Genomic DNA, 27,160 nt, shown 5'->3' with positions numbered 1-27,160 from the left:
CCTGGCGAAAGGGTTATTTACAAATGTTTACAAACAAATAAAAAGCTAATCCGGGCATTTTAGGTCAGCCCTGTAAGGGTTGGGGGAGGGTGTATTTTGGACTTCTGTTTGTTCTGTGCGTAGTGCTGCACAAAAGGTAGAAGAACAGCCGGTGCTTGCTCTGGGGAGGCTGGGTAGGGAGGCAGAAAATTACTGCCTTATTGCATGGGACTGCTCTTGCTTTTTTGTTCCCCTCTTCCAGGGATGCCATGGGAGAGGTGCCATGCACACGGTCTAATTGCAGTAGTTTGTTTTATTGTCAGATTATTTTCACTGGCTTTAATTGGAGAATGGAGATTGAGGTAGACTTTTAACTGAAAGGAGTGTTCTTTATGGCAGAGAGATTGCAAACAAGCCCTGGGCTGAAAAGAAGGGAGTGGGGAAGAAGGAGAGGGAACATGGAGATGGAGCTGGTTGCGAGTTCATGCCAGTACATCTTTTTATCTTTATCTTTCCCTGGTGCCACGGTACCACAGGAATAGAATTACATGCAACATTCTTGCTCAGGTCTCTCATCCCTCACTCAAATAGAGGGTGTAATTTGACGATGTTTAAGCTTCCCCAAGTGAAGGCTATTGATGAAAATGCATGTGTGTGCGTGTTTAAAAAAAAAAAAACAAAGAAGCCCCAAACCCAAACCAGCTTGATGAATTCTGTGATTCCAAATCCCCCTGTGGTCGTTCGGACGCTGGGGCTGGCACGGCATAGGAGAGGGAATGCGTAGCCAGAGCTGTGGGGTGAAGTGAGGACTGACAGTCCGTCCTTCTGAATGACAGCCGGGGCTTACATCAGATTGAATCAGTCAGCACGCTGCAGACGGAGTCAAAGTAGAACGGATGAAAAACAGTTTTTCATGTCTAGCCTTGAATTTCCTTGCAACCGTAGTTCTGAATCAGCTTGTAGGGGGTATATATATTTCTGCATCTCGGCTGTCATGAAATACCAAAGAGACAACAGCTTGCAGGGCAGTTCTTACAATCAGTATTAATTAAAGTTTTCTTTCTTAGAACTTTTGTATCCACAACTTTCACAAATAGGTTTTGAATTTGGATTTTTATCTCTTCCTTCTCCATCCGTATCAGCTGTTATCAGCTGCAAACCAGGTTAACAGCGAGGCCTGCTGGGCTGCTTAATGGGTGGCCGCGTTTTGCTGTGTTTGGGCTGTTGCAGATCATTTCTATTGGCCAGGGTTATCTTCTTGCTGACCTTGTAGCCAGAACTGAACCTCTTCCTGGCATGGTAATTGTGAAAATGAGGGGTTTTGAGAGAACTTAAGAGGCTGATAATCCTTTTTGTTTTTGTAAAAGCCATAGTTTATTTTCATCACCGCTCTGAGCTGGGAAAGGAGGAGAGTTAGGTAAGTTTACACATTCAAAGAAAGTTGGATTTTTGTGAAATCCACTGTGGAGACTTCTTAAATTTATCTTGACGAGAGGCTGCAGTACCACAGCTCAGCTCAGCAGCCTGCTTTTGCTACTGCGCGTTTCCAGTTGTTTGCTCCCTGAGCATGGGATAGCTGGCTGTACGTGATACGTGGCGTCTGAATTCTCGCTGGCTGTAGCCTTTCTTACCAGAATGTCCCTTCCTTGGTTGCAATTGGTTCGCTTTACTGAGCTATATATGAGTGCATACCCCCTGGGATGAAGAGGAACTTCAGTGAGCCATGTAACAGAGCGAGGTGCAGGGATTAACGGGGGGAACGGGGAGAGAGGGAGGAGTTGTGTGGGTTTTCTTTTTTCCTTTTTTTTTTTTTTTCCTAGCAGCATCAGGCCCCTCCCGTAACGAGGGAGAGCATAGTACATCGAACCTAAAGACCTTTAAAGTACATGCTGAAATGGATGCTGGGAAGGTACAGTACAGTGCTTGGGCACCACTCCAAGGCTCCCAAGGCAAGTAATATTTAAACAAGCTGAACAGTCCCTTTAGGCGAGCAGCAGGAAATCCAGCACTGAGCTTTGTGTTGTTGCACGGTCAGCAGAAGATAAAAGCTCAGGCTATGCAGCTGGGGTTCCCTCCTATCACTGGATGGCAAACTGTTAAGAAAAGATAAAAGGACGAAAAAGAACAGGGGGTAGTCTCACTGAAAAGCATTCCTTCATATTTTAGGCCGTCTAAGTACTTTGAAATATATTGGGCCTGATGCAAGTCAGAGACATTGTCCTTGGCAATTTTGGTGCGTGTTGGAGCTTTTACATCACTTGGCAAGGGAGAGGCAAATCCGGATGCTTGTTTTACCATCGATAAATGTTTAACGTGACTATGATCGTGATACGTGTAGATGCTTCGCAGCAAGCAGCAGCTTTCCAGAACTTTTCTGGGAGCTGGGCATGTAGTTGTGGGGCTGCTTCTGACTAGGGGCTTTATTCTCGAAAGCAGCCAGCATTCAGTCATATATATTGTCTTTCTGGGTCTCCATAGCCACGGCTTATCCTTGATTGGGAACTATTTTAACAATGAGAGGAAGAATTTAAATGGCTGAGATTAGTAGTTCAAGTCATTTAATCACTATTTACTGTATTTGTCTCTTCCATCCCTCCTGCTTTTTTCCTGCATCACAGCACTGGTGTCTTGGGAAAAAAAATGCTTCAGAGCATTTGTTACCAATTTAGCAGCAAGTACGTGCTCAAATTTGGGATTTTTAAGATCTGTGTGTGCCATATGTAGGCAAAATATAGTCTTTGCTGGTTCCAGTAGAAGGGAACAAACACGAATTTGCTGTTCCTCAGATAGTGTTTCTCTAATCTAGTGAGACTTACATTTGTGCAGGCTTTTTGTTTTGGTAAGACAGTTAACTGTCCTCCCTAGGGTGCCTAATTGCTTACCATGAACTAATCAGTCCCCTGGGTATATGAAGGGATGAAACACTGCCAAGATAGAGCCTGTGACTTCCTCCAGAGGTGTGATAACCCTCCCAATTACCCCACCCTCCGGGGAGCTTTCGTAGTGCTATTTTAAAGACCTTGTTATTTCAGAAATGATCCATGGTTAGAAATTTTAGGGGGCTTTAAAGGAGTATATTTGGTGAGGAACCTTTTGCCCTGTCAGCTTTCATATTTTTTATTTAAAATCTGTATCGAAAAATGTTTCGAGCTTGGTGTGAAATACGCCAAAGGCGTTGCTGTCACTTCTGTTTATGAAAGTGTCTACCTCCATAATCTCCATGTCATGCAAGACCCTAACAGATGAGGAAGGGCCTAGTTTCTGTCTTACAGCTGTCCGTAAGTGGGGATGGTGAAATCATCCAGCTCCAGAAACCCTGTTTGAAGTTTAGGTGAAGGAACAAGTGCAACAAATCTGGTGACTGTCTTCTAATCTTTGGTAGGACGATAGTTCCACATAACCACATGTGAAATGAGTGGGTAGGTTAAGAAAAGTTTTTCACCTTACAATGAAAAATAATTTATTTAGCTGGTGGTTTTGCTTGCTTTCTCCTTTTAGTTTCTTGTTTTAACTCATTCAAATATGCATTTGTCTGCTCTATAGGTGAGACTGCTACTGATTTCTTGAATTCTTCTCTTGTTCCTCTTTATACTGAGCAGTTGAGCTCCATAAGGCTTATAAAACTTATTACAAAACAATAATGTCTGAATGGAAAGTGGATAATAGCTCCTGTTATTTAGTGTTTGAGTGAAAGTAGGAATTCTGGTGTGGAGGTTTTCTTTGTGCTTCACTTCTGCTCTGAATGAATGTCATTTTTGTATGAAGCTTGGAGGATGAGATCTCTCAGTTGGGTAGGAATACAGTCTGCGCTTTTAAACAGTTGTAACCTATTCAGAGAACCCTATCTTTTTTTTTCTTTTCTTTTTTCTTTTGTGGTTCTCTTAAAATACTTTAGGTCTTGTTCACCTCTTGTTGTGGAGTAGATTACAAGTGACCTCAGCAAGATTAGTGTAAATAGATACACTGCCTTAAATGTAGTGGCTTACAACTGGAGAGCAAGGTGATTTGATTTTTAGAATTAAAAGAAAGTGGCTCTATAGGTACGTATGTATATATGATTGAGAAAACGTTGTGTGACAGCATCACTCGTGAAAATAAGTATGGTTTTCAGTATCACAGATCTTAGTTATGATACTTTAACATTGCTTTGTTGTGTGTGCATGTATGAAAATGATTAGTCAAGGTTCCACTAAGAAACTATTGCCATCCTACTGCAGAAACTGAGGTGGGCGCGAATGTGTATGCACACCATTTAGTGGGATTTTTTTGTTCATTTTTCTCTATGGTGAACATTTGCAACTACTGCTTTTTCCAGAATCAGGTTGATACTATGCAAAATTTGTGCTAGTTTGTTGCAGACTAATGTTTTGGTGTTCAATATTATATGTCAATGGGAGTCAGCAAAAGGAAGTGAGCTGCCCTTTTCATACGTGAATTGTGGAGAGAATTGTCTGCATCATCCATTTGATGGTTATGTGTGCAGCAGTAGCAGTAGAATTGGTTTTTCGAAAAAGGAGGGTGGTTTTGGACCGGCAACAGACATTTTTGGCTGGAGGAATAACAACTCGGAACTTCATTTACTCGCTGAAGAAACTTGTTCACAATTTTTGTCTGTTTTTTTTCCCAGCGTTCCTGAAATAAACTTCCTGTAATTCTTTGCAGCATGCAGGTGTCCAGACTCTCCTTTACTCACGGTCACTTGCGCAGCCTGTCAGGCAGCTGAGGACTCTACCTAAAATTCTGCCCACAGTGAAGTGGCTTTGATTTAGTTATAGTAGGTACCTCGTACCACTAAAGGTCGTAGCACCCGCTCTTCATCCGAGCAACTGCAGTATTGCATTCCAGGAGCTGTGAGTCGGCAGCGGGGAGGACTGCCTGTAATAGGAAAAGGAAAGCTGCTTCTTCTTAATCCGCATGGCTGCAGTGCCGAAGCATGTCAAAACTTTGCTGGGTGGATCTGACAGCTCATTGCAGAGTAGAGGGTCAGTCTCACTGATGATACTCGCCGTTGTTAGCTTTATCGGGCCTTCTTTTATTTATTTTGTTTCTTCTCTGCATGCATAAGAGGATTGTGGCCTTGCAAACAGAATGCTCCTGTTCAGGACACACAAGACTGTTCCTACTGTAGAGCTTTGAAGATCAGCAGGCATTTCCTCCAGGGTTTACAGCATTGTTGGAGGAGCCAGTTGTTGCTGAAGTCTTCAGGCCTGTCTGCCCAACTTCAGTCATTCCTTACCTCACCAGCACGTGGATTATGCAGTTTGCAGACTGTCTAAGCTCCACGATGACCTCCGTGGATTCCTCATGAGCTTTTACAAGGCTAGGCCTGTGTACTTTGTAAAATCCTTTTGAAATGCCTGCTGGGCTTTTAAAGTCCCAGAGCAAAAGCTATACTACAAGAAACTTAGAAGGTCAGCAGCTGGATCTGGATGTGGATGAGGCGGGAGGGGTGTGTGTGTGTGTGTGTGCATACGTGTAATTCTTGTTTTTAGAATACTTCTTTTTCAAGTCAGATAGAGACATCCTTTCTGAGGAGGCTTTCCATGCTCGTTTGATAAAGCTGAGGGATTTTTGAATTCCATAAGAAATTGTTCAGCTGGATTCCTGTGCTTTTTTTTTTTTTTTTTTTTTTTTTTTTTTTTTTTGCATGTATATGAAAACTAACAGATGCTGTTTCATTTTGTCAGTGTGCAGGAAACTAACCTCCCACAGGTTAGTTTCACTGTATTTACTTCAAAATAGCAAGGAAACTCATACTGAAGTATGCCATTGACAAGCAGTACTGCTTTTTAAATTTTTCCTAGTGGGTTTCATATGAGGCTTTCAACTCTGGGAAGCTGTGCCTGCTCACCAAGACCATCCACTACTGTAATTAATTTACCTGACTAAAATAAGAAGCAATTTATTTCAGAATGTAAAGCTCCAAGTACAACCCTGAGAGCTGCCTGCCTCGCTGGTGTAAGCCAGTGGGTGTGCTCACAAGACCATGGCAGCTTTTACATCAGGATAGGGGAGAGCCATTTTTCACAAGCCTGGTTCTTCCTTCACCTTCAGACTGATAAACCTCAGTCTGAGTGATCCATGGCAAATATATATATGTAGAACACCCTAGGTAAAATTTAACCACCAGCTTGTGTCTCTTAGGTAGTGTTCAGAATAACAGAAGAATGGCAGACGATGGTCATCTGTACTGTATATCACATGGAGATGATGTGAGTGGTACGTCGGTGTTTCTGGACTCAGTGGGCGGTAGGAGGTGGTTGGCTGGAAACCTGTCTGTGCCTTGGACATTGCTGGGCAGGAGGGTGGCCTCAGCCCATGGGCATGTGTAGGATCAGCCTGCTGCAGAGATACGAGCTAGGAGGGAGCGCTAGATGCTGTCTGGCTCCTGAGAAAGCTGTGTAGCTGCTCTGGTTGTTGTAGTTGGAGGCTGACATTGAAAAAATGCCTTTTGGGGTGGATGAAAGAATGAGGGTTTTACAGCATGTTTCTGACTCCCTTTGCTCCAGCACATCGCTTTTTTACTCCCTGTGGCATGTGGTTTTCCCTCTTTAAATTTCAAGCTAAAACTCTCTAATTAAAAATCTATTTCGGGGTGTGTGCGTTTCTGAATGTTTTGAGTTGTCTCGATCGTCAATTTTTTGTTTGGAGGGTGCGATAGAGGGAGTAGTCCCTGTGCTGACCAGAAGCAGAAGACAGGAAGATAATGATGTTAACAGGGTGGGGGAGAAAAGGAGGTGTTTGTTCAGAAACAGCCGAGTCCCTAAAGCCTATGGAGCAGAGGAACCCTGCTGATAATACGGATGAACTAGTCTGCCTCTTTCCTAACTTTAGAGGAGGGGAGCTTTGTAATAAATGGCTGCCATGTGGCAGCTGTTTCCCAGCTTCGTGAGGCTGGCAGTAGTTAATCCTGTCAGCAAGTCATGCTCCCTGGAAAAGAGCAGCGAGAGGAGCTGCAAACTCTTGAATCATTCTCTCTGCAAAACATTTGCATGCCGAATCCCTTTCTGCTTAAAACGGGTTTGGCAATTTGGTGAAGGTTCTCATCTTTAAGTAGCATTAGAGTGCAGCTGTGTTGGCTTTTAAATGAAATGTTAGAAATGTGCCGAGATGTTGCTAATTTTTTTTTTCCTCTTAAGAAAAAAGGGGGTCCATTTTAGTTTCAGAGGGTATATGTTACAGGGTACAAAATGTGCTGTGTAAAAATGGGACACTGTATTGCTGTCACTGTGTGTTAAGAAATTACAGGTTGAGCATCTGAGGTCATGATTATCCTTAAAAGCTTGAGGCTTTAAAATAAAACTGTTCACTTCTATTTGCTCTTTACATTTTCAGAGCATTTAACATTTCTGTCTTTTTGTCACAACTTGGAAAAGTAGAACGTTCACTTAAAAAAAAAAAAGAAGAAGAAGAAAAAAGAAAGTTTGAGATTCTTGTGCAGTAATATAACACCATCAGATTTTTACAGGGCTTGTGATAAAATCATGACCACCAGGAAATGAGTTTTAATCCCTGTAATTTCTGCTCTTTCTTTGCTCTTGTCATGCATCGTTTTAGTGCATTATCTTGCGAGGCATGAAGTGCTTTGGCATGGCCCCTGGTGAGGTGTTCCAGGCAGTGAGCGTGCTGGCACTTCCTCCAAAGACATTGTGGTCATGTGGCAACTGCTGCTGTCCCCTTCGGACTTGCATACGCAAGGAGTTTTACTAGCATGTGGATGCAGTTACAGTGGTGAAACGCCATGTGGGACATAGTTACTCCAAAAGGAAAATGTCTTTTTTCTTGTTCAGCTTATGCTATTTTCAGAATGGTTTTTGTAAAATTCCCTGTGCAGGCCAGCCTGCTGCAAACCTCTGTTTAAATCTGCCCAAGGAAGAAGCAGATAACAACTGGGGTGCCTCGCAAGAAACAGGGCCACTAGCACAGGAGATTTGCTGTATCTTCCTCTGCATGATTCATCCTGCCTTTCTCTAATCCCTTCCAAACCTGTCCTCTTGCAGCAGAGGCAGCTCTAGCTACGTGTGAAGAGCATGTGTGAGAGAGCAAAATGTTTGCTCACTTCTCCCACTGCTTCCCTTCAGAGACTGGTGTTAAACCTTCATCTGAAGTCACAGGGAAGCTGTTCTGAAGCTGCCCTTGAGCTGAACTGTGACGGCTCTGCTCATCTGACACGGCGGGTCCTCCCGACCCAACAGGTGCAGGCACCAATTGCCAGTGAGCGAGCCGACGGCACCGTTTTATGGCTTTTCTTCCTCTCGGTATTACTGTTCCTTCTCGTTTCCGTGATGCTGTAAGGAGGAACAACCAGACTGATTGTCTTCTCTCAGGGCGGATGCCTCTGCGTCTGCATGGCCAGTTGGTAAGGCACGGACGTCCTTGTTTTAAAATGACACCAGGGGCTATTGATTGCGGGCTCTGGCTGGGCTGCTGCTGCACAGATGCTTGCTCTTGGCCCACCTTAAAAGGGCAAGATATCCCGTGGTTTAGACGGGCCATATATTGTCTGGGAGGTCAGCATCTCCGTCACAGTTACTCAGTAGAGCTGCGAGTCCTGCTTTGCCTGCGTCGTGTCCTTGTAGGCTTTCCTCACTCAGAATCCAGGGGCACTTTAATGTGGATTGTTCAGAGGTTGGTTTTCCTTGCTCTTACTCAGAAATGTTTTCCATCTGGCTCTCCCAAGTGTAATCCATCTAGCTCGCCCCTCCGACTCTTGGACAAGCATCCCGTTCCCAGTCTCCCAGTAAAATCAACGCAGTACTTGCTTAGCCGTGTAGGTGATGGCACTTTATGTATATTTTTTTCCCCAGGGTTTTAAGTTAGGCTGCATTGTGATTCTTCCTCTCAGTGTGAAGCACAAAAAAAAAAAAAAAAAGAAAGAAAAAAGAAAAACCCACAGAGCTTTCTGCTTGCTATGGTTTAGATTGTTTCCTTATTTTACATCCCTAGTTCTCTCTCTCACTTGTCTAAAACGGCGGTGGCAGATGAGGTTTTGTTACCTCAGGCATGGCTTTTCTGAGCTTCACTGGAGAGTCCAAGCAGGCTCACCTTTACAAGGGATACCTGCAGTTTCTTCACCTGTTCAGCAGGGAGCCACAACAGATAGAGGGTTGCTTGCTGGTGCTCATTTGGGGTTTCCTCCCACTCTGTTTTTTGCTTCTTCCTCAGCTTCTTTGGGGGCCTTTGAGGCAGCAGCTGTTTCGGCAGACAGCCTGACACCACTTGCCTGATTGTTTCTCACCTTCACACCAGCCTGACAGTAAGACTCGCTCACTTTAGCTCTGCACTTCCACCTCTGGGGCTGTGTGAGGAGCCTTTCGGGCAGAGGGGAGGAGATCCTTCAGTCCCCACTCTGCTTTCAGGAGCACAGTCCTGGGTTCCCAAGCTCCCCTTCATCATCATCCAAAGCCGTCTCCTTGCCCAGCAGGATGTGAACCAGCCCTGGCCAAAAGGCAGGATCACGGCGCACCAGCCTGGGCAAGGCCCGTTCGTCCGGTGAGCGATCTTGCGCGGTGCCTTGAGGACCACTGTGGTGTTATGGCCAGTGCTAGCCTGGGAGGAAGCAAAGGGACTTTCTTGGGTCGCCACTTCATCTAAGGCGAATAAACTGGAGTCAAAGCCAAGAAACACATCAACTTCCTGGAACTCTGTAAGCTGTCCACACAGCTGTCTTAGCTTGGCGAACACATGCAAAGCAGAGCTTGTAAGGACAGACAGTATTGCTTTTGTGTCTCTCTTTGACAAGTGGGAAGGGAATATGGGAGTGGATGTACTGGATTACGCCAGTGGTACACGTTGTCTAACATCCTCCTTTCGTGACTGGTGGCTCCTGGTGATACGGGAGCACTGGACTTGCTCCCCACAGATCTCTTCATGCCTTGACAGCTGTATGAGGAGTTAGTTAGCGAGGATGAGGATGGAGGGATGCTTGCACTTGCTTATCCAGGAAGGAGTGGAGGGATGTCTGTTTACAGCTGCTTGTTTTTCTTTGTTGATCACGATTGTGTGTGTGTCTGTGTGTCTGTCTGTCTCTCTAGAAGTGGCTTACGTGACCCCAAGTTTTTAAAACTGTCTTCAAATCTCTGTATTCTTTTTGCTTGAACAAGTTCTCAAAGCTTACTGAAATTTGGTGACAAAGGCTTCCTGGAGGGCCAGGTGCTAACCCACAAGCTGATTTGAACAGTGAGGATGCGGAACAGCTTGTAGATGTTTCTTTGGTAGGTCAGAGGAGAGGGATAAGGAGTTAGAAAATCTCAAAATTCATCAGCAACTGTTCAGCTTAAATAAGGGTATTCTTACAGCTGTGCTGTGCATTTTGTGTGGCGGCAGCCCTGAGGATGATAATGCTGTATGAGAACGTGCTACAGGCTTTAATTAACTCTCTAAGGTGCAAAGTGTGGTGGCAGAGAACCAGGCTTTCCCATTGCGAGTGTGGGGCCCTTGATATTTTGCTTTCACTCTCAGCACTGGAACAGCATGTGCACCAGTTCTCCTTTCTAGCCCAACAGGACCACAGGCTCCTGTGCAAGATGCCATTCCCACACCATACCGTTATTACAAACTGAAAAAATGCGGGTGCATCATTGAAGTTAGCAAATTGAGCACAGGGACAAGAAGATAGATATGAATGCATTTTATATTAAGGTGGCCTTGGGTCTCTTTGCACTACTGCTAACCAGTTGGGCAATATAGGTGATTTTTATCCAGGAACCCCCTGCTTTGTCAGGACAGCATCTCACTGTTATATATCAATAGAGCTTCCTTGTTTTCAGTGTGGTTTTATCAACATGTACCAGAGTATCTTGGTGATTCAGAGTTGAAGTTCCTTTAAGGTATTAACGAAGTTGAAATTGTAATGTATTTTATGGGGAGATGCTTTTGGTAATCTAAGCCAAAGTCCTGAGGACCATTGATGGTCCATAAGGCATCAGAGGGTGACTTTCAAAACCTATGTAGAATTAAAATACATGCACACATCCCATCATGCATGCAAGGGAGCAAAAGGAGAGAAGTAAAATTTTGAATATTCAAAATATAGCCTAACTTTTAAGTGTTGTAGCAATAGTGTATAAAATGATCCATAAATGTGGGGGTCTTTTTGTTCTAGTTTGGTGCTTTCCCTCCCCTCCCTTGCCCCCGAAAAAGAAGGTGGTCCCTAGCTTGGTTTTAAGGCATAGCCGTGAGCATGTGCTTTATTTGTTTATTCTGCATCTGTGTTTGTTTGTATATATATATAAAGTAAGAGAAAAGATGTGGATTTGTAGGATTATTTTACGAAACAAAATCTATGTGCAACATAGTTAAAACAACTGTATCAGTAATAGCTAAAAGAGTTCATAGCAAGGCGAGCTGTCTTTCGGTGCTTGGAGAATGCCTTTCTAGGGATGTTGCTCTTGTTAGTTGTTGCCTTTGAGGTTTTTAGGTTGGTTGTTTTTTTTTCCTTCCTAGAGGAAAACTTTAGTTACAGGTATAACTTCAGAATCTTTGGTGTAATATTCTTAGTGTCTTACTTACCAAAATCTAAGTGAAAGAACAACCACCATATATTCCCATTCCACTGTCTTTTTTTTTATGCTTGTCTTCCTTTCCCCATAGGCTGCTCTGTACTGGTGCTCCAGCAGTGGTGACAGTGAGGTGACGCTGCCAGTATAATTCTCTACCGCTGGGGTGCCGAGTCAGCACCAACACTCCAGTAGCAAGGGCAGAGTTGGTATTAAAAAGGTCAGTTGGGAAAACTTTTTTCTTTTGGTTTTCCTTTGCCTTGAGACAGTGGCTTTGAATAGTATTAACCGTTTTTTCTTCCCACACAACTCATTTTCACCCTCTTTCCTCCCTGCTAGCTTTGATGCAAAATCACATTCAAAATATAGTTTGGGTGACTGTGCACGTCTCTTGGGGTGGGAGTGACCATTTACACTTGGAAATGTCACCAGGTACTCTGGGAGTAAAATTTGCCCCTCTGTGTGGAAGCTTAGTGCAACACCAGGGCATCAGAAATGTTTTTGAGTGCGGTGTGGTGATTCTTAGGTCGTATAATCTCAAGGGTAGACTGTAAACTTTTGTTCTATTCAAATGAGATACCCCTCTTTGAAGTTTTGTTCTTGTATAAATTTGTATACTAGAAGGTCTGGCCTTCATTTGAATGATCCTTAGGTTGTGTGTGCCTGTGCATTTTTCTTTTTTTCTTTTTCTTTTTTTTAAACCAGTTAGAAAAAATCGGTGGGAAAGCTTTGACTAAGCAAACAATTTTGGTAAGATGGAAGTGATGAAGAAGGCTCAGTATTCTTTTTGGGGTCCCACGGGACCCTGCATGCAGGGGAGTGCGTGTTCCCAAAACTGTCATTTGTTTCCCCCATTTCTTCTCCTCCTCATGTTTTGTAGGATGTACTGCAGCATGTTTAATGAAACCAATAGAAGTATTTGGCTGAAAGTGTTAATCTTTCCCTGGCCCAATTAGTGCATGGCTTGTACTTTAACGTTGATGTGGATTTTTTTTTTCTTAAGGCAGAACAATGAGCAGCTTTGTGCTACGCACCAGGTTCCCCCCTCCTTGCCCGTGTTGTGTGTTTCTTCCTATCTATTCCAAGGGGAGAGATCATGAGCAGACAGTGGAGAAGGCTGGAGTAGAGACTCATAAGCGCCCCGACGGGCAGGGCATGCAGCTCTGCGCTTGTGTAGCAGCCTCTCCAGGGCAAGTCAAGTGACCGTGACTCTAAAGACTCATCTTTTCTTCTCCTTTCTTCTTCCTTCCCCTCTGGCCTGGGTTCTCCTTTTCGCTTCATCTGTGATGCTCTGCACCAGAAGGAGAAGCAGCCATAGCAGTTGAGAGTGGTCTTAAAACAAAATAATTAAATATAAATTAATACATAAAATCAGTGAGGGAAGTAACCGTTGATGGGCTCAGCTTTAGCATACAGTCAAGTCACACTTTATCCCAAAGGAGGAAATCGGTCTAGCAAGTGTCTTCCTGTACAGACTGAATGGGAAGCAACAAGGCTTTTTTTCTTTTAAACTTTTTTTTTTCTTTTTAAGCCCTCTGCTTTCTCAGTGGCTCTCCCATTAGCTGGTTATGTGTGGCATCATGGGCAGCCCTCTGAGCTAAAGGCCCCTTGGGTTTCTCTGCAGGATTGCAGTTGCCCCCGGTTTAATGTTTTCAGCAACATCATCGGGTGAAGGGGACCCGTTCCCGTGGAGGAGCCGGGTCCCTCGGTGTGGCAGTGCAAAGCAGCAGTTGGGTTTTTGTTTTATATTTCCCCTTGCATGTGTTTGCAGCTCTCGCTCTCCCTCTCTCCCTCGCTCTCTGCTTCCATGAGAGAGGATGGCAGTGACACTGCGGGATTTCTTCAAAGTAGCAGATGACTTGAATGCTTGTGATCGTGTCCCTGGTTCCTAGAGGCTTTGAATGCAACCTGAGGCTGCATTGTTTGCCAGCCTGTTTCCTGTTTGTCCCTCTTTCCTGGAGGTCTTGTTTTCTTTTGGGGAAAGGGCGGAAGAAGGCTCCATCAGCGCAACCTCCCAAAAGGGGAGTTTGGTGCAAACCGAGAAGGTTTGCAGTCCTGAAGACAGCCTGAAATAGGGCATCTGTGCTGGTCACTGTCTGTCTGATTCTGTGAATTTCATAGGTGCTGTGGGGGAAAAAAACAAAACAAAACAAAAAACATTTTCTCATCCTCAGTGGTGCATTTATTTAAAAAAAAAAAATCTGCAAGAGAAACCTCTCAATATGTTCCTGCCTAGAGGCTCTCTGCCATGGGTTTTCCCACAGGAAGGAGTGATTTGGCCCAGTATTCTTATTGTTTCTATATCCTATTGCCAATAGAGAGTTATGCTCTTGAAAGCAGTGTGCTACTCATGCAGTTGTCTTTGTTTCAGTGGTGCATTTTTGCTTAATGCGAGAGAATGGAAAATACATATGCAAATAAAAGCATGCAATAATAATACTTACTTCTGTGAAAATTAAGGTTTCAGTCTTTCAACTGCTTCCCAATTAGGAAGTTAATGTGTTGAAAGCTGTTTTAAAAGCAAGATCTATGACTGTACATCTTTGTTTGCACTAGCAGGAAGGTGTTTTAGATTCAGAAATAAAATGGCTATTGGTTCATAGAAGTTGTGAAAGGCTGTAATAGTATAATATATAGTTTTCTTCCTGAAAGAAGAACAGAGAGCAAGCTTGCAGGTGTTTTAAAACCAGGAGGTAGGTTCGTTAATGTTTGCCTGTGTGCCTGCCTCTTCTCTTTTTGATGAAAACTTCACATTTTCACTATTGCTAAAAGCAGTCCTAGGAGTTTAGACTCTAATTCTCTGGGAAGATCCTCAGCAATTTTAAAGTTACCTTGGTCAACACAACAGATTGACTTTTTCAGGACATAACCACTGATAACATTAATGTTGTAGGTATTGACTGAAACAGGAAAGAACAGGTCTACTTAGGAAGAAAGAGGGATTTTATTATTATTATTATTATTATTTTAAGTACTAAAGTACTTATTTGCACTGTTTTAGCAGAAATCCGCAAAATAATTTAAACTGGTCATATTTTTTCATGGTACTAAGCAGATAACAGCAAGCAACTTAAAAGGTTTAGGCCAGTCTCAAAAATAACTCTTTTGCACTTATTCTTTTCAAAATCAAATCAGCTACCACATAAGTAGTTAAAAAAAAAAATAGTTTGTGACGTTCTTGAATGAGATGGACCTTTTATGAAGACCTAAGGAAAAAAACAATTCCCATCCTTATAGAAGAAAATACAGAAAGATGGATGGTTAGATCTTGTTGAATCAAGAGATCTCTGCTGTCATAGGGGAAACTAGCATTCTGCTTCACAGACAGGTACAAAAATGACTAGAGAAGAATTGTCTTAAATTGTTCAGGATAGCATACAAAATCCTTTTGTCCATTTTTGGAGAAGTCAGTTGAGAACTGTGCTTAGGGAGGTGATGTTATGTAGAGCCGTGGACAGCGGGCTGAGTCAGGGCCTAGGTTTCATCTCTAGCCTGTGCTGGCTCACTATGTCAAGTCATCTGCCTGCTGTTCCTAAGAAGGCAGGCGGTTGAACCTAGGCACCTTGATTCTGCTGCTTTTTTTTGCACTGAGTGAAATAAGGAACTGCTTGACACAAGTGAAGACAGCAGAAGTGGGCCATTTCTTTGTATGCTTTTTGTTGTGCACTGTAAAATGTCAGTAATTGGGGTACTGTAGTCATTCATTGTTTGCAAATGCTGTTCAAATGCAGATGTGTAATGTGACTGATTTGCATGTCACCCTTGAGAATGTTTTGAAAAAGGAAGAAACCCTACCTCATGAGGTAACTGCAGTTTGAGGCTGATGGTCACTGCTTTCTGTAAAAAGGAAAACCTGTATTAAGTCTGCTGGACAAAATTTTGAAATCTGAGATGATGAAACAGTCACAGTGTGTTCATTTCCCTAGTGAAATAACAATTTTGGTTATAAGGTTATAAAAGTGTGTTTCTCCATTAAAAATCTATCTGTATTTTTCAGTATTCCCAATGCTCTTTTTTGAAAACCAGGCCATCGCCATGGATGCCATGGGGAGAGGACTCCCCTTTCTCATGTGTCAACTATTCATTGTTGCCTCTAAAATGGTGTTTAGCTACCCTGCCATCCTCCAGGCAGAGCAGGCATTCTTCCTGAAACCCCGCTGATAGCATGAGAAGTCTGTGGCTTCAGAAGAGGGTGTGGAAAAAGTCCGTCACCAAATATCATGGTTGTCTGTGTCTTCAGCTCATCTAAAAACCTTGGGCAGTGGGTGTGAAGAATGTGCCAAATGGTCCCAGAAACCTCAGAAGTCATTTCACCACTGCTAGAAAGAAGAAAAAGGTCACTATGAATTAATCTATTGGAGTAAATGTTACTCCTCTGAGAGGGGAAGGAGGGGAATGTATGAAACTGAATTACTTAAATTCTCTAGCTGCAGAATACACTTCCAACTTCTCAACCAAATGTCATGACTGTCAGTGATATGCTAGCTTGCTCTCTCCCTTCTCCTGTTTTTGCTGGCTGAATCCTGAAGACCAAGTTGAGCAAAAGGCTTCCTCTCTTAGCTTGCACAGGTTTCACTGCTGGCAGGGGCAGTGACATCTCCCAGCTCTGTGTCAGGCCACTCGTGGGAGCAGGTGCTTGGCCACGCTGGCAGCTGTCTGCGTACTTCGGTGATCTAAGCTATGTACCAGAGAGGGGAGCCCTCAAACAAAAGGGCTGTAGTCTTATTTTGCTAGAACAACTTCCAGGGAAACTTACTCCCTTTTTGTTTTTCCCGTCTCCCTCACACAGTGCTCGAGGGTGCTGCTGAGGAAGAGGCTGAAGAGCCAGACGCTACTGAGCATACTACACTAAGTGAGGAGACCAGCAAGCAAGAAGAGAGCCTCAGTCAATCAGGGGAGAAAAATGAAGGTAACTGGTTTGACTGGAGCTGAGTGCCTCTCTAATTTAGGGCATTGATTAAGGCTTGTAGAAACATTTCTTACCCCATCTATAGCCCTTGTCTGTGTAAAGAGCATAAAGTGAATTGAGCAGAAGCACTGGCGCATACATTTCTTTCCCCATCCATAACCTTTTTCTTGTGAAGAGTATGAAATACATTGAGCAGAAGCATGGGCACATAAATACTCAACTACCACTGCAGGCTTCCAAACTAAGATTTTCTTGGCTCCCAGTAACTTGGCACCACATTACTTATCCTCAAAAAACACCTGTTTATAATGCTCAAACTTATCTTCCAAAGACAGTATTATACAGAGATCAAATGTTCACAGACAGACATGTTCCTCCTTGTTCACCCTCACATCCTCTTGTGTTACAGTGACTTTCTCACTACACTGAGATTTTAAGATTCTGTGCTGTCCATCCGAGGTGGTGAACTTTGCTAGAGCTTTAAGCTTGCGGAGTGGTTTTCTTTGTTTGAGAGACTCCTTTTTGGGAAAAGGAGTGTTTAATTTGACAGGATTTTTCCCTTTCAAGCCCTTAAAGAGGAATGTGGAAGGGCTTTACCAGAGATGCGTTCTCCGTTGTGACTCGAAGTGTTTGGAATTCAGTATCCGAAACAAGAGCATCATTGCTACATATAAAACGTGATGGAGAAGTCTGAATCTGAACAGCTTTACCAGTGGGATAATGTTAGTCATGGGTGTAACACATACTCCAGGGACTAATACGGATTGGTAGGAAAAAATATATATATAGATGTCAGCTGCAGCAGTAAAGAGGTGCTTTGGGTTTTTTTGATTTTTGTTTTGGGTGGATTTTTTCTAACTTAGCTTATTGCATAAAAAGAACTGGCTTAAGCTTTGCTAGAAAGCGAACCTAGTACCCTGCACTGTATTGCTAGTTCATTAATTGTGCAGTTCTTCTCAAAACACTGGCTTTCTTGAATGATTGTGCTTGCCAGAGTGTGCCTTCATCAGCACTGCTTTAAGAGTACATTGTGGTCATCAGGTACCACAGATGATACCATTTTAAATCTGACTGAAAGCCCCATAGTGAATTTACGTTGAAAAACAATAGGCATGTCCCATGAGGAAAAATTTACATCTTTTCCTATGAATTCCAAAATGATAAGTATTTCCTATTACAAAAAGAACTCCAGTTATCATGGACTGTTTTCTTTACTTCCTGATTATCAAGCAGAATGTGAGTTCTTTGAGATATGCATTGGGAGTTACAGGCAGCTGAAAACACTGTGGGGATTTTTTTTTTTTTTAGATGGGCCTAGCAACTCCTATGTGTGTTTTTGTTTTTAATTCCAGAGAAGCAGCTGGAAGGCTTGAACAGTTACAAGGTATCTCCAAGTTCACCAAGCAGTTTGGACGGAACAGACTTGTCCTCCATTGACGCCATGATGTCAGCAGTAATGAACGTGGGGAAGATGGCTGAAAATGGCGGGAGCTCTCAAAACGTCAAATCCCCCTCAAAGTCTCCTGCACCAAATCGGATTGGCAGGAGGAACCAGGTACGTAAGCTGGAATACGGGGGGACCAAGGGGAGTCAAACAGCCATGTTGGAAGACATAAGTCATAACTACGTTTCTTTGATTGCTTTGCCTTTTTTTACCTTAATAGGTATTTCCTGTCTCCACCATTGCCCAATTATGTATGTTTTCTGGTGGCCCTTCAGAACGTAACTTTAGAAAAATAGAGATGGAAGGGGTCAGCATGCTTGCATTCAGATGTAAAACATTTGAGCGCACACTCCCGTTTCATGCAATGGGTGAATTGATCTAACAGATGCCACTAGCAGTGGCAAAGCCACCTAACAACTGCCGCTTCTCCCCCTCTGCATCCTTTTACCCAGGCTCTTGTGTTCATCTAACCCGCTAGAGAACCTGTTCGTTTCGCTCTCCTAGGGGAAAAAATAAATAGCTTGAATAAGTAGGAGCGGGGCTGTGTGGCAGCAAGCTGCGAGGCTTGGCTTAGCTGCCGTGCAGGACCCCTCGTGAAGACCAGTGAAGGTCCAGGTGCTCAAAGGTTAAAGGTGGTGTTAGAATGAAACATCTGTCAGGTGTCTCAGTTCGCACATTTGCAGTGTAAGGTGCCCTTACTTTGTTGTTAATAAAAATATGAAGAGCTATTGCAGAATGCTTTGTATAAGTCCTGCAGTGCAAATACATGTAGCTTTTATCAGTTTTTTTCCATTTACCAGTTGATGGCACCAGTTGATAGCAGTATTGTTCTAAAGAAGTGAAAGGAGAGAACCATATCAGTTAAAACTGATTATTTATATCCATGTTTCTCTCCTGATGAGGCAAACCCTACCACTGAAGGTGCTGCAGAACAGTAAGAAATGTCCCGAATTCTTGTGTCCATTTGACTTCGGAACCTGTGGGGAAGCACAGAGAATTTTTAAATGAATCAAGAGGTAGTAGGGACCAGAAAAGCTGAGAAACATGACTCCTGAAAAGTAGCTGCCCTGTTGTCCAATCATAAGTCTGTTGACTTATGACTTGTCTTGAATTTTTCGCTTAAAAGGAGTTAAAATCTATTAATTGTAAATGAACAAGAGAATTTGTAAATGAAGAGCAATATACTGGCAACTAGGTTTGTTGGATCATATTGTCTAGCACACCTGGCTTTAAGGTTTATTTGCTAATGCTCGCAGTCAGGGGTTGTCCTGCTTCCTTGATTTCATCATGTGAAGCAGGCATTGGTGTTCAGACTAGTCTCAGTGGCAGTGCTTTTACACAGCTGTCTGCTGGTACACCATGTGGTTTGGCTTCAGGGAAGTTTATTAGCGTTACTGACCTTTATTCCACCTGATATTTCAATGGGCATTGAATCAAAGAAAGCTCAAGAGTAAATGTGACAGGATTAAGAGGGATTCTTACAGTGTAAAAATAAATAAATACATTGAAAACATAGTAAATAGCCTGTTTGTTTCTAGGCTGGAAGATTGTTATCGCCAGGGGAGCAAATGGCTGTGTTACTGAGAAAATAGAAGTGAGATGTGAAATATTAAGTGGGTATCAATCTGTGTAACAACCTCTGATACAGTGAATTTTCATTTTCAGCATAGCAGAATGAAAGCATTGAATTGTTTCAGTGTGTGGCAGCACACAGATCTCTAATTCTGGTCAGAATGTGCCCTTTATTGTAATTACAACGATAATAACAGTTTTCTGGGCCTGACTGCTGTTTCCCATGAGTTGGCAGTGAAATGTTTTGCCCTGAACTTTTGTCCCAAGTCTATGGTTCTCTTTATAATGCTGACTTTATCTTGGCTCTAGTCTAGCCATAGTCTAATAAGCATGTTCTCACATCAACCTGCACCCATTATAACTTCACATTTACCTTGCTCTTGAAGAAAATAAAAAAACCTAACGAAGGCATTTCTTGAGGTGAAGAAAAATGAATAAACGTAATGCACAGCTCCAAAATGACTTGCCATCAGTTGAATGCAGAACAGCCGTGCCAGATTGACTTACTACAAAGAGAGCAGCTAACAAATTAGCTGCTAATTTTATCTTTCAGTTTAGGAAGTGCTTTTTCACCAACTTGGCTCCAGTGGGGTGGGTTAGTGCTCTGTTTTAAATTTGTTGGTGGGGGTGCTTTTACAGTAGGGATGCTAATGTTTTTTTGTCTGGATTGGGTCAGTCAACAGAATTCCTGTTGTAGCTACCCTTGATTTGCTTGAGCTGTGTTACGGTATGCAATGTGTACCCTGTGTGACCACTGGAGAAAGTTTGGGTTTTAGTTAATAATAAACCCCAGATTCAATACTAATCAGCTCTGGCAGAGCTGTAGTGTGTTTCTGATCTTTGCTTCAAGGTGAACCAGTAATTACTCTATCTTCTGTTAATTTGCTGATTCAAAGAGCAGGCAGTCTAGAAAGCAGGCTTTGAAACAATTAACTGCATCATGTAGAACTGTATCACTCATTCAAAAGGGGGCAAAAAAAAAAAAAAAGGTGGTTGATAACTTCACAGAAATACCCTGGGGATTAAACACCATCTAAACTGTCAGCACAGCTGCAGGGATTTTCCTCACAGCACAGTGTGTTTGTTCCTTGTCCTGAGCTAACTTTAACAGGCTTGCAGTATAATTGGAGCTGAGCATTACTCCACAGACTGATTGCATACAGTAAAATTAAAGTAGTATAGGTAGGATGGAGTGCGTGTGTGTGTGTGTGAATTATATGTTTGTATATAAAAATGTGTGTGTGGGCCACCGGGATAATGTGTTTTAATTTTCTTGACGTGTTCAGACTACATAATGGCAGCCTTTCTTGCTTGCTTTCTAATGTTTTGTAAGTAATAGTACATTACGCCTGGGCCTGTGCATGGCCTCCAGTGAGATCAAATTTAGGATAGAGAGTCCTGAAGTATGATTAGAAAAATGTACATATGTACAGGAGAAACAGTAAAGGGGAATGGGGAAACCTAACTTTTGCAGTCCTTATACTTTTAGATATGAGGTCACAGGTTTTGTTTACATGAAGCAGAATGACTAAATAGCTGTTCATCTACAAGTGACAGAGATTAATAGAAAATTATCATGTTCCTGTTTTGGAAAACACAAGGTCAGATTTTAATGGGGAGCTCTCTTTATACAATGGTTCCCCCAAGTCAGAGATGTAAAAGGGGATGTTGCTTCATTAAATTAAGACTTCAAAATGCTTTCTCTGACACTGCATCAGTATCTTTCCTCCTAAAAGTCCAGAGAACTTGTCACAGAGACTTGGGTGATTCCCAGAATTTCCCACAAATGCTTGTGTCTGACAATCTGGAAATGGTTGTTTCTCAATTGATGACTTTTGGGACAGTGATGGAGAAAAGAACTGTTTGGAAAGAGGAAATGAATGGATACACTCATATCCATCAACTCCCTCCCATTTCTGACTACAGAGTTCTTCAGGGTTTTTTTTGCTTGTTTTCATGGTTTTACTAATGATACTTAAAGTAGTCAGCAAGGAAGTTCAGTAGAATGAGTCCTTTTAGCATGCACATTATACTTGCCTGTCAGTCATGCAGAGATGATTTTTGTAGTCTCTTTTGTACCAGAAATTCAGATAACAAGCGGTGGATCTGTCTAGCTGGTAAAGATTTGCATCATTGTACAGAAAACTGAGGTTTAATTTTCAGTGCCAGATCTTCCTGCTTTTAGTGTGCAGGCTTTGGTGTAGAAGCCACATGTGGGCTTCTTACCGAGATGGTGAAAATATCCTTTATGTCATTCAGTAGCCATCCTTGTGGATGCTTAGGAAAATGCCTTTAGTTCCTGTGAGAGTGCCATTTCATGCGGTTTTACTGAGTGTCTCAAGGGCATACTTAAATCAGGCTGAGTTCTCCAGTCAGCTTCATTGTTTGTACTCGTGATTTGACCATGGTTAGTCCTGATTCTCACCTGGGTGAAGGGAATAATCAGGTTCATAATGTGTTCCTTTTGAGTCACGTACACTCCTGTGTTGTCACCTCTTTCTCGCTATGATCTCATCAGATCTTGCAAGCTTAAGAAGGGTTGGGCCCGGCCAGTGTGCCTGGATGGGATGCTTCCAGGAGAAGCACAGGATGCTAAGGGAAATAGTGCTGGTGATTCAGTAAATGCAGCTCTTCCTTCTGAGTCAGCCATGGAGCAGAACATGCAGCCCCTAAAAAAGGGCATCGGGCTAGTGCCCTTCCTTTCAGATAGCATGGAAAACCTGAAGTCCTGAAGACTTGTGCTTATTAAAGGTCTTTTTGGAAGATTAGTGGGGTTTGTCCACATATTCTGGCAGTGTTCCAGCCTGGGTAATTACTTTCTGCTCACCTAAGCTCCTTCTGGCAGTTGGAGCTGGTTGCAATAATTGCCTTCACTTCCTGTCCTAAACTGCTACTGCTGAGTATCTGTGTGCTGTTAAAACAGCTGCTGCACTTCTGTGGTGGTTGAAATGGCTCCTGTTTATAAATTCAGAAGTTTCTGAAACTTCCCTGAGGGATCTATCAGGATGATAAATGTATACATGCCAGTTGTTCTGTTAGCAGTGGCCTTTTGATGTTGGATGGCTTGTGTTTTTTCCATCCCCACAGTAGCAGCTTTTGAAATCTTTTATAGCTGTACTCCTTCTGATTTTTGGTTTGTTTTGTTCACAGGAAACAAAAGAAGAGAAGTCTTCCTATACCTGTCCTCTGTGTGAAAAGATTTGCACTACACAGCACCAGCTAACTATGCACATTCGTCAGGTATGCAAAGTACTGGTTCTTGATTCTTACTTTTGTTAAGAGTGCATTTTCTTATAGCAAAAAACAATTCCATGTACAAACCAGGAAGGTTTCATTATGCCTTTTTCAATTGTTTTGCTTTCAGTAGATGAAGAAGGCTAAAATAAAAGTTGGGTTATCTCCCTCCCCCTACCCCTCTGTTTCCCGGGAGCGGCTCAAACAAGGAAGCGTGTCCTGTTCTGCATAGCTTAAGGTATCCCAAGGATCCAGAAAACCCCTTCCATCAAGAGGCCTATGTCCTGTTTTGTTATCCTGTTTGAATACAGTTCCCTTTAGTGTTCATGCAAATTAAGAAGCAGGAAGTCCTTTGCAGGGTGCAGCAATTTTGGAAGGCAAAATTAAAAATAGAGTTATTTATTTATTTTTAATGACTGATGTCCTTTCTAGTCAGCTACAGGCCTTCCCTTTCACCTCTTCAAATATGTATGTACTTTATGGAGAAACTTTGGCCTATGTCAGAGGGTCCTGCACTGGTTACTAAGGTTGTGGTTCACCACCGTGAGTCCACTTGATGCTTAGTACTTCAGTTTTCCCTTTGGTACTATAATTATGATTTAATTCTTTTTGATCTTCCTGGGGATTTTTTGGTATGTGAAGAAATTTTCAAGTCTTTGAATGCATGTAAGAAAGTGGTGCATATAGCACAGTAGCTAATGGTTGCTGTGATGCATGGTTCCCTGTGATGCATTCTAATGGCACAGGAGTCTGCATATGTATACAGAAGCACTTCTGTTTTCTTATTACACAGTCACTTTGAAATTAATACCTTTAAAGAGTATATATTTTAAGTGTCTTACTTCTGTCATAAAGTTCATAAATTACATCCTCTTTCTGTTTTCCCCTTCCAACTCACATGATCCCAAATCACTGTGTAGCTTAAGGTATTCCAAGGCTCCCATTTGTCTGATGGGTTGCTGCTGGTTCCCCATCCATCCTCTCCTGATGCACGTCCAGCAGAGATGCTGCATGTGGTGGGCATTTCAGGCCATGTGCAGCAGCTACCTGTGATGGTGCATTAAGGAGTTAAAAGTGAAGGGTGGAGGTGGAGTTGAGACGGGAGGGCTTGGGAGGAGAGGTATATACAGGGCACATCTCATATGAGGTGTTGTGACAAGTGGCTCTTTAAAGCTGCTTTTAAGTTGTTCTGTCTAATATTTTACTGGCACTTCAGAAGGGACATTCAATGAAAAAAATCATTGCTTTCTCTAGCATAACACTGACACTGGAGGGACAGACCATTCCTGCAGCATCTGTGGAAAGTCTCTGAGCTCAGCGAGCTCCCTTGATCGCCACATGCTGGTGCACTCAGGTGAAAGGCCTTATAAATGTTCAGTATGTGGACAGTCCTTCACCACCAATGGAAACATGCACAGGTGAGTGCTGATCATGACCCATTAGTTTGGAAAGGATTACAGGATAGGGGGCTATTTTGTTTCCTTTGAAGGACTGTCAAGTTGAGTAAAGACCCTTACTTGGGCCAAAAATATGGACTATTTATGATCTACAACTATGGTATGACACTCAAGGACTCCACAACTACTGAGATGCTTAAGTTGTGGGACCAAGTCAGAACCAAGAGAGGTCTTTTAGCTCATTTGAAAGGTCATCAAGAGCTGTTACGGATATCCAGAAGTATTGCTTTTTCATTTTGTTTTTTTGGGGGGGCGAGGGGGATGCAAATGGGATAGATTTTTCTCAAAGGATAAAAATATATAGCTAGGCTGTAAAGGATCTTCTGCTTTTGTAGCTCCAAAGTAGCAGGTGCAAATGATTGTATTGAAACATCCATGTTGGTGGTGGGTGCTAAGTAGTTAGATGTCCAAGTGCCATCATGAAGATGCCTCTTCAGAATAATGGATCCAGTTTTTAAACACATACGTTAATACTTGCCGGCACTGTAGACAACTTACTGCATCACAGATCTAGGGAATTCTCTGTGACCAAAGTTGCCAAACATACTTCATGTAGTTTCCTTCATAGGATGTAGCAATACATACAGTTGTCAACTGGGGAAACAAAATATTAAATCACATATATGTTCCTTCCCCTCTCTCATCCCCTAATTCTGTATTCATTTATTTGCATGGGTGGAGCGCCTCAGAGCTGATTAAGACTTTGCGAATTCCCACATAGTGTTAGTCCCCATATCAAAGAGTGTGCAAGACAGGTGGGGAAAAGGAAGATGGCTTATAAGCAAAATGACAGGAGTGATGGTTACAGACCGGTTCTGTGTGGGAGGGAAGAGATCTTGTTTCCTTGATTATTACCAGCCGTTTTCCAAGCAACAGTCTATAGGTGGAATGAAAGGAATAAAAGGGATGATTTTCAGTGACATTAAAAATATAACCTAATCCTGCACAAAGAAGTCAGTAGCTGCTTGCTGCTCTACTGTTTTTTTTTTTGCATCATATTGTTTGATTTAAACAGTCAAACAAAAATGGAGGTGGGATGGGAGGAAAGCAATTTTGTAATTATATCTTTATTTAACCTATACTTGATTAGAAATGGGGACAGTTGGAGAGAGAAACAAAGCAAGAAAGACATAAAGATGCTGAAAGGAGGTACTGGCCTTAGGCATTGAATAAATCTCACCTCTGACTCATCTGACCAGTAGGCAGAGGTGTTGCGAGCCACACATTTCCCAAACTGGAGGGCAGATGTTGTATCATCTGCCGTGACAAAGGCAGGGTAGTTTCTGATGCCGCTGTCAGCGTTAGAGGGTGAGAATTCCAGTGTCAGGACACTTGGGTTGTCTGATAAGCTTGTGTCTAGCTCCTCAGCCCAGGCTGCTTGCTGAAGGGTTGCTGGGTTTTGTTTTGTTTTTGTTTTCTTAGCTTTTTGCTCACAATGGATCTCCTCATCCTCTCCCAGGAACAGGAAAGGGAGGCTACTTCTGAGACTTGACCCCAGGCCTATCAGATGTTGATGCAGTAGCTTTGCTTCTTGGAGTTTCCCTATATAGCAGCTCTTACAGTGCTTTAGCAGCAGGTCTGCCAAAATTGCCAGAGTGAGTGACTTGTCCAAAAGAAGTAAATATAGATGAGAACCTTCTGATAACAAGACTGTTTTAATCTTTTTTGATGAACTGTTGCTCAAAGTTATCAGGATGGACTGCTGTATTTACTGACCAAGTTAAAAAGGACCTTTGTTCATGCAAGGAAAAGATTCCTATTAAGATTCTTTCTGTCTGACAGGTGTTTGTATTTGCTCTTTAAAAGTCCTTCTTGCGTGGGCACACACTGCAGCACCTTAGTGGAACATGGCAGAAATCTTACTGAGCTCAGTGGCACTGAAACAAGTGACCTCAGACCTGTGACAGGCATGATCCTGAGCCTACTGAAATAGGGTAGTTTTACTAAAGGAGAGTACTGTTTCACAGGACTGTGCTGCCAATTTTTTGCAGTGAATAATCTTTTCCTATTGCTACAATAAAATATAAAAGTGAATCGTGCTGCTGAAGCAGAGAGCATGAATGTGCAATAGGCAGATGAGAATAAATGCAAAGTGAAATTAAATTCCTTATCTGGTGCTGTGACACACTCGGAAGGAAGATGTTCATTTTGCCCACTGGGTACCTCCTTCAGAAACAGGTATTTCTAATCTAAGATGATCTGAAATAAATTCTTATGTAGACACCTCAAACCTAGCTGTAGCATCAGGTCCCATGGCCTGCCAGTGCTGTGCATGAATGCCTTTCACTTCAGGTTCAAAGCTACTCCTGCCTGGGATCCAAGAGCAAGGACCTGCTTGCCACGTCCTGCCTTGTGTGCCGTTCCCACCAGCCTTGCTTGTGGTGGTACCGTGTCTGTTCTTCGGCACCAGGTAGCTGAGGGGCATGGTAATACAAGTCCGTCTTTCTCTGCTCTTGCACACATTTTCTTTATTGCTCTCTATTTCTGTACTAAAATATATAAGTAGTGACAGCTACAGGGCAAAACCAGAAAAGGACAAGGCTTCTCATGTCCTCCCAGTAGTCAGGGTAGTGGTCTCCCTGGAGCACTGCACAGAGTGGGTGGTTGGAGAAGTTGTGAGTTTAGCATAACATTGTGAATGATCTGCTAAAGAATAAACATATCTTGTGAATGTCCTGCAAGATTCTTTACACACATTATTTTCTTTACCTTAAAGACATTCAGTGCAGAAGAGAAGAGTGAGGGAGAAGAAATTAATCTGGCAGCATTTGAATGGAGGGAGAATGTGTACGTGCTACATAGATCCTCTTCTCTTTCTCTTCCTCCAGCTCATTCTGGTTCTCACTTAACTGTCTGTGCAATTTTTTTTTTTTAACCTAGATTTTTATCATTAGAACTTCTGAGGAAAATATCTGATGAAACAGTTTTGTCAAGGGAAATATTGTGCTGTAGGAGTACTTATTACAGTTCCAGGAGGGGATGAAATTTCTGATGCATTTTCCCACCTCATGATAGCCCGGTTGTTATATATTCATCTGAGAGGATGTAAGGAGACAAGTTCAGGTTA

At 42.6% G+C, this 27,160-nt stretch overlaps 1 protein-coding gene across 5 annotated transcripts in view; it reads left to right on the top strand.

Moving 5' to 3' along the window:
- RREB1 (ras responsive element binding protein 1) overlaps window positions 1-27,160 on the top strand; it is a 125,310-nt gene that overhangs the window by 41,069 nt on the left and 57,081 nt on the right. For 3 of the 5 annotated variants that reach the window (XM_064507067.1, XM_064507068.1, XM_026114838.2), the window contains exons 2-5: window positions 16,267-16,386; window positions 17,739-17,941; window positions 22,553-22,642; window positions 23,891-24,054. In XM_064507067.1, the coding sequence (XP_064363137.1) occupies window positions 16,267-16,386; window positions 17,739-17,941; window positions 22,553-22,642; window positions 23,891-24,054 (577 nt within the window). Of the gene's footprint in view, window positions 1-11,571; window positions 11,698-16,266; window positions 16,387-17,738; window positions 17,942-22,552; window positions 22,643-23,890; window positions 24,055-27,160 lie in introns of all 5 variants that reach the window. The other 2 variants (XM_026114837.2, XM_026114835.2) reach the window with 1 other exon arrangement.

This window comes from Dromaius novaehollandiae, chromosome 2 (assembly GCF_036370855.1).
Source record: "Dromaius novaehollandiae isolate bDroNov1 chromosome 2, bDroNov1.hap1, whole genome shotgun sequence".
Taxonomy (NCBI): Eukaryota; Metazoa; Chordata; class Aves; order Casuariiformes; family Dromaiidae; genus Dromaius; species Dromaius novaehollandiae.
This window is presented reverse-complemented; position numbering and strand designations above follow the sequence as displayed.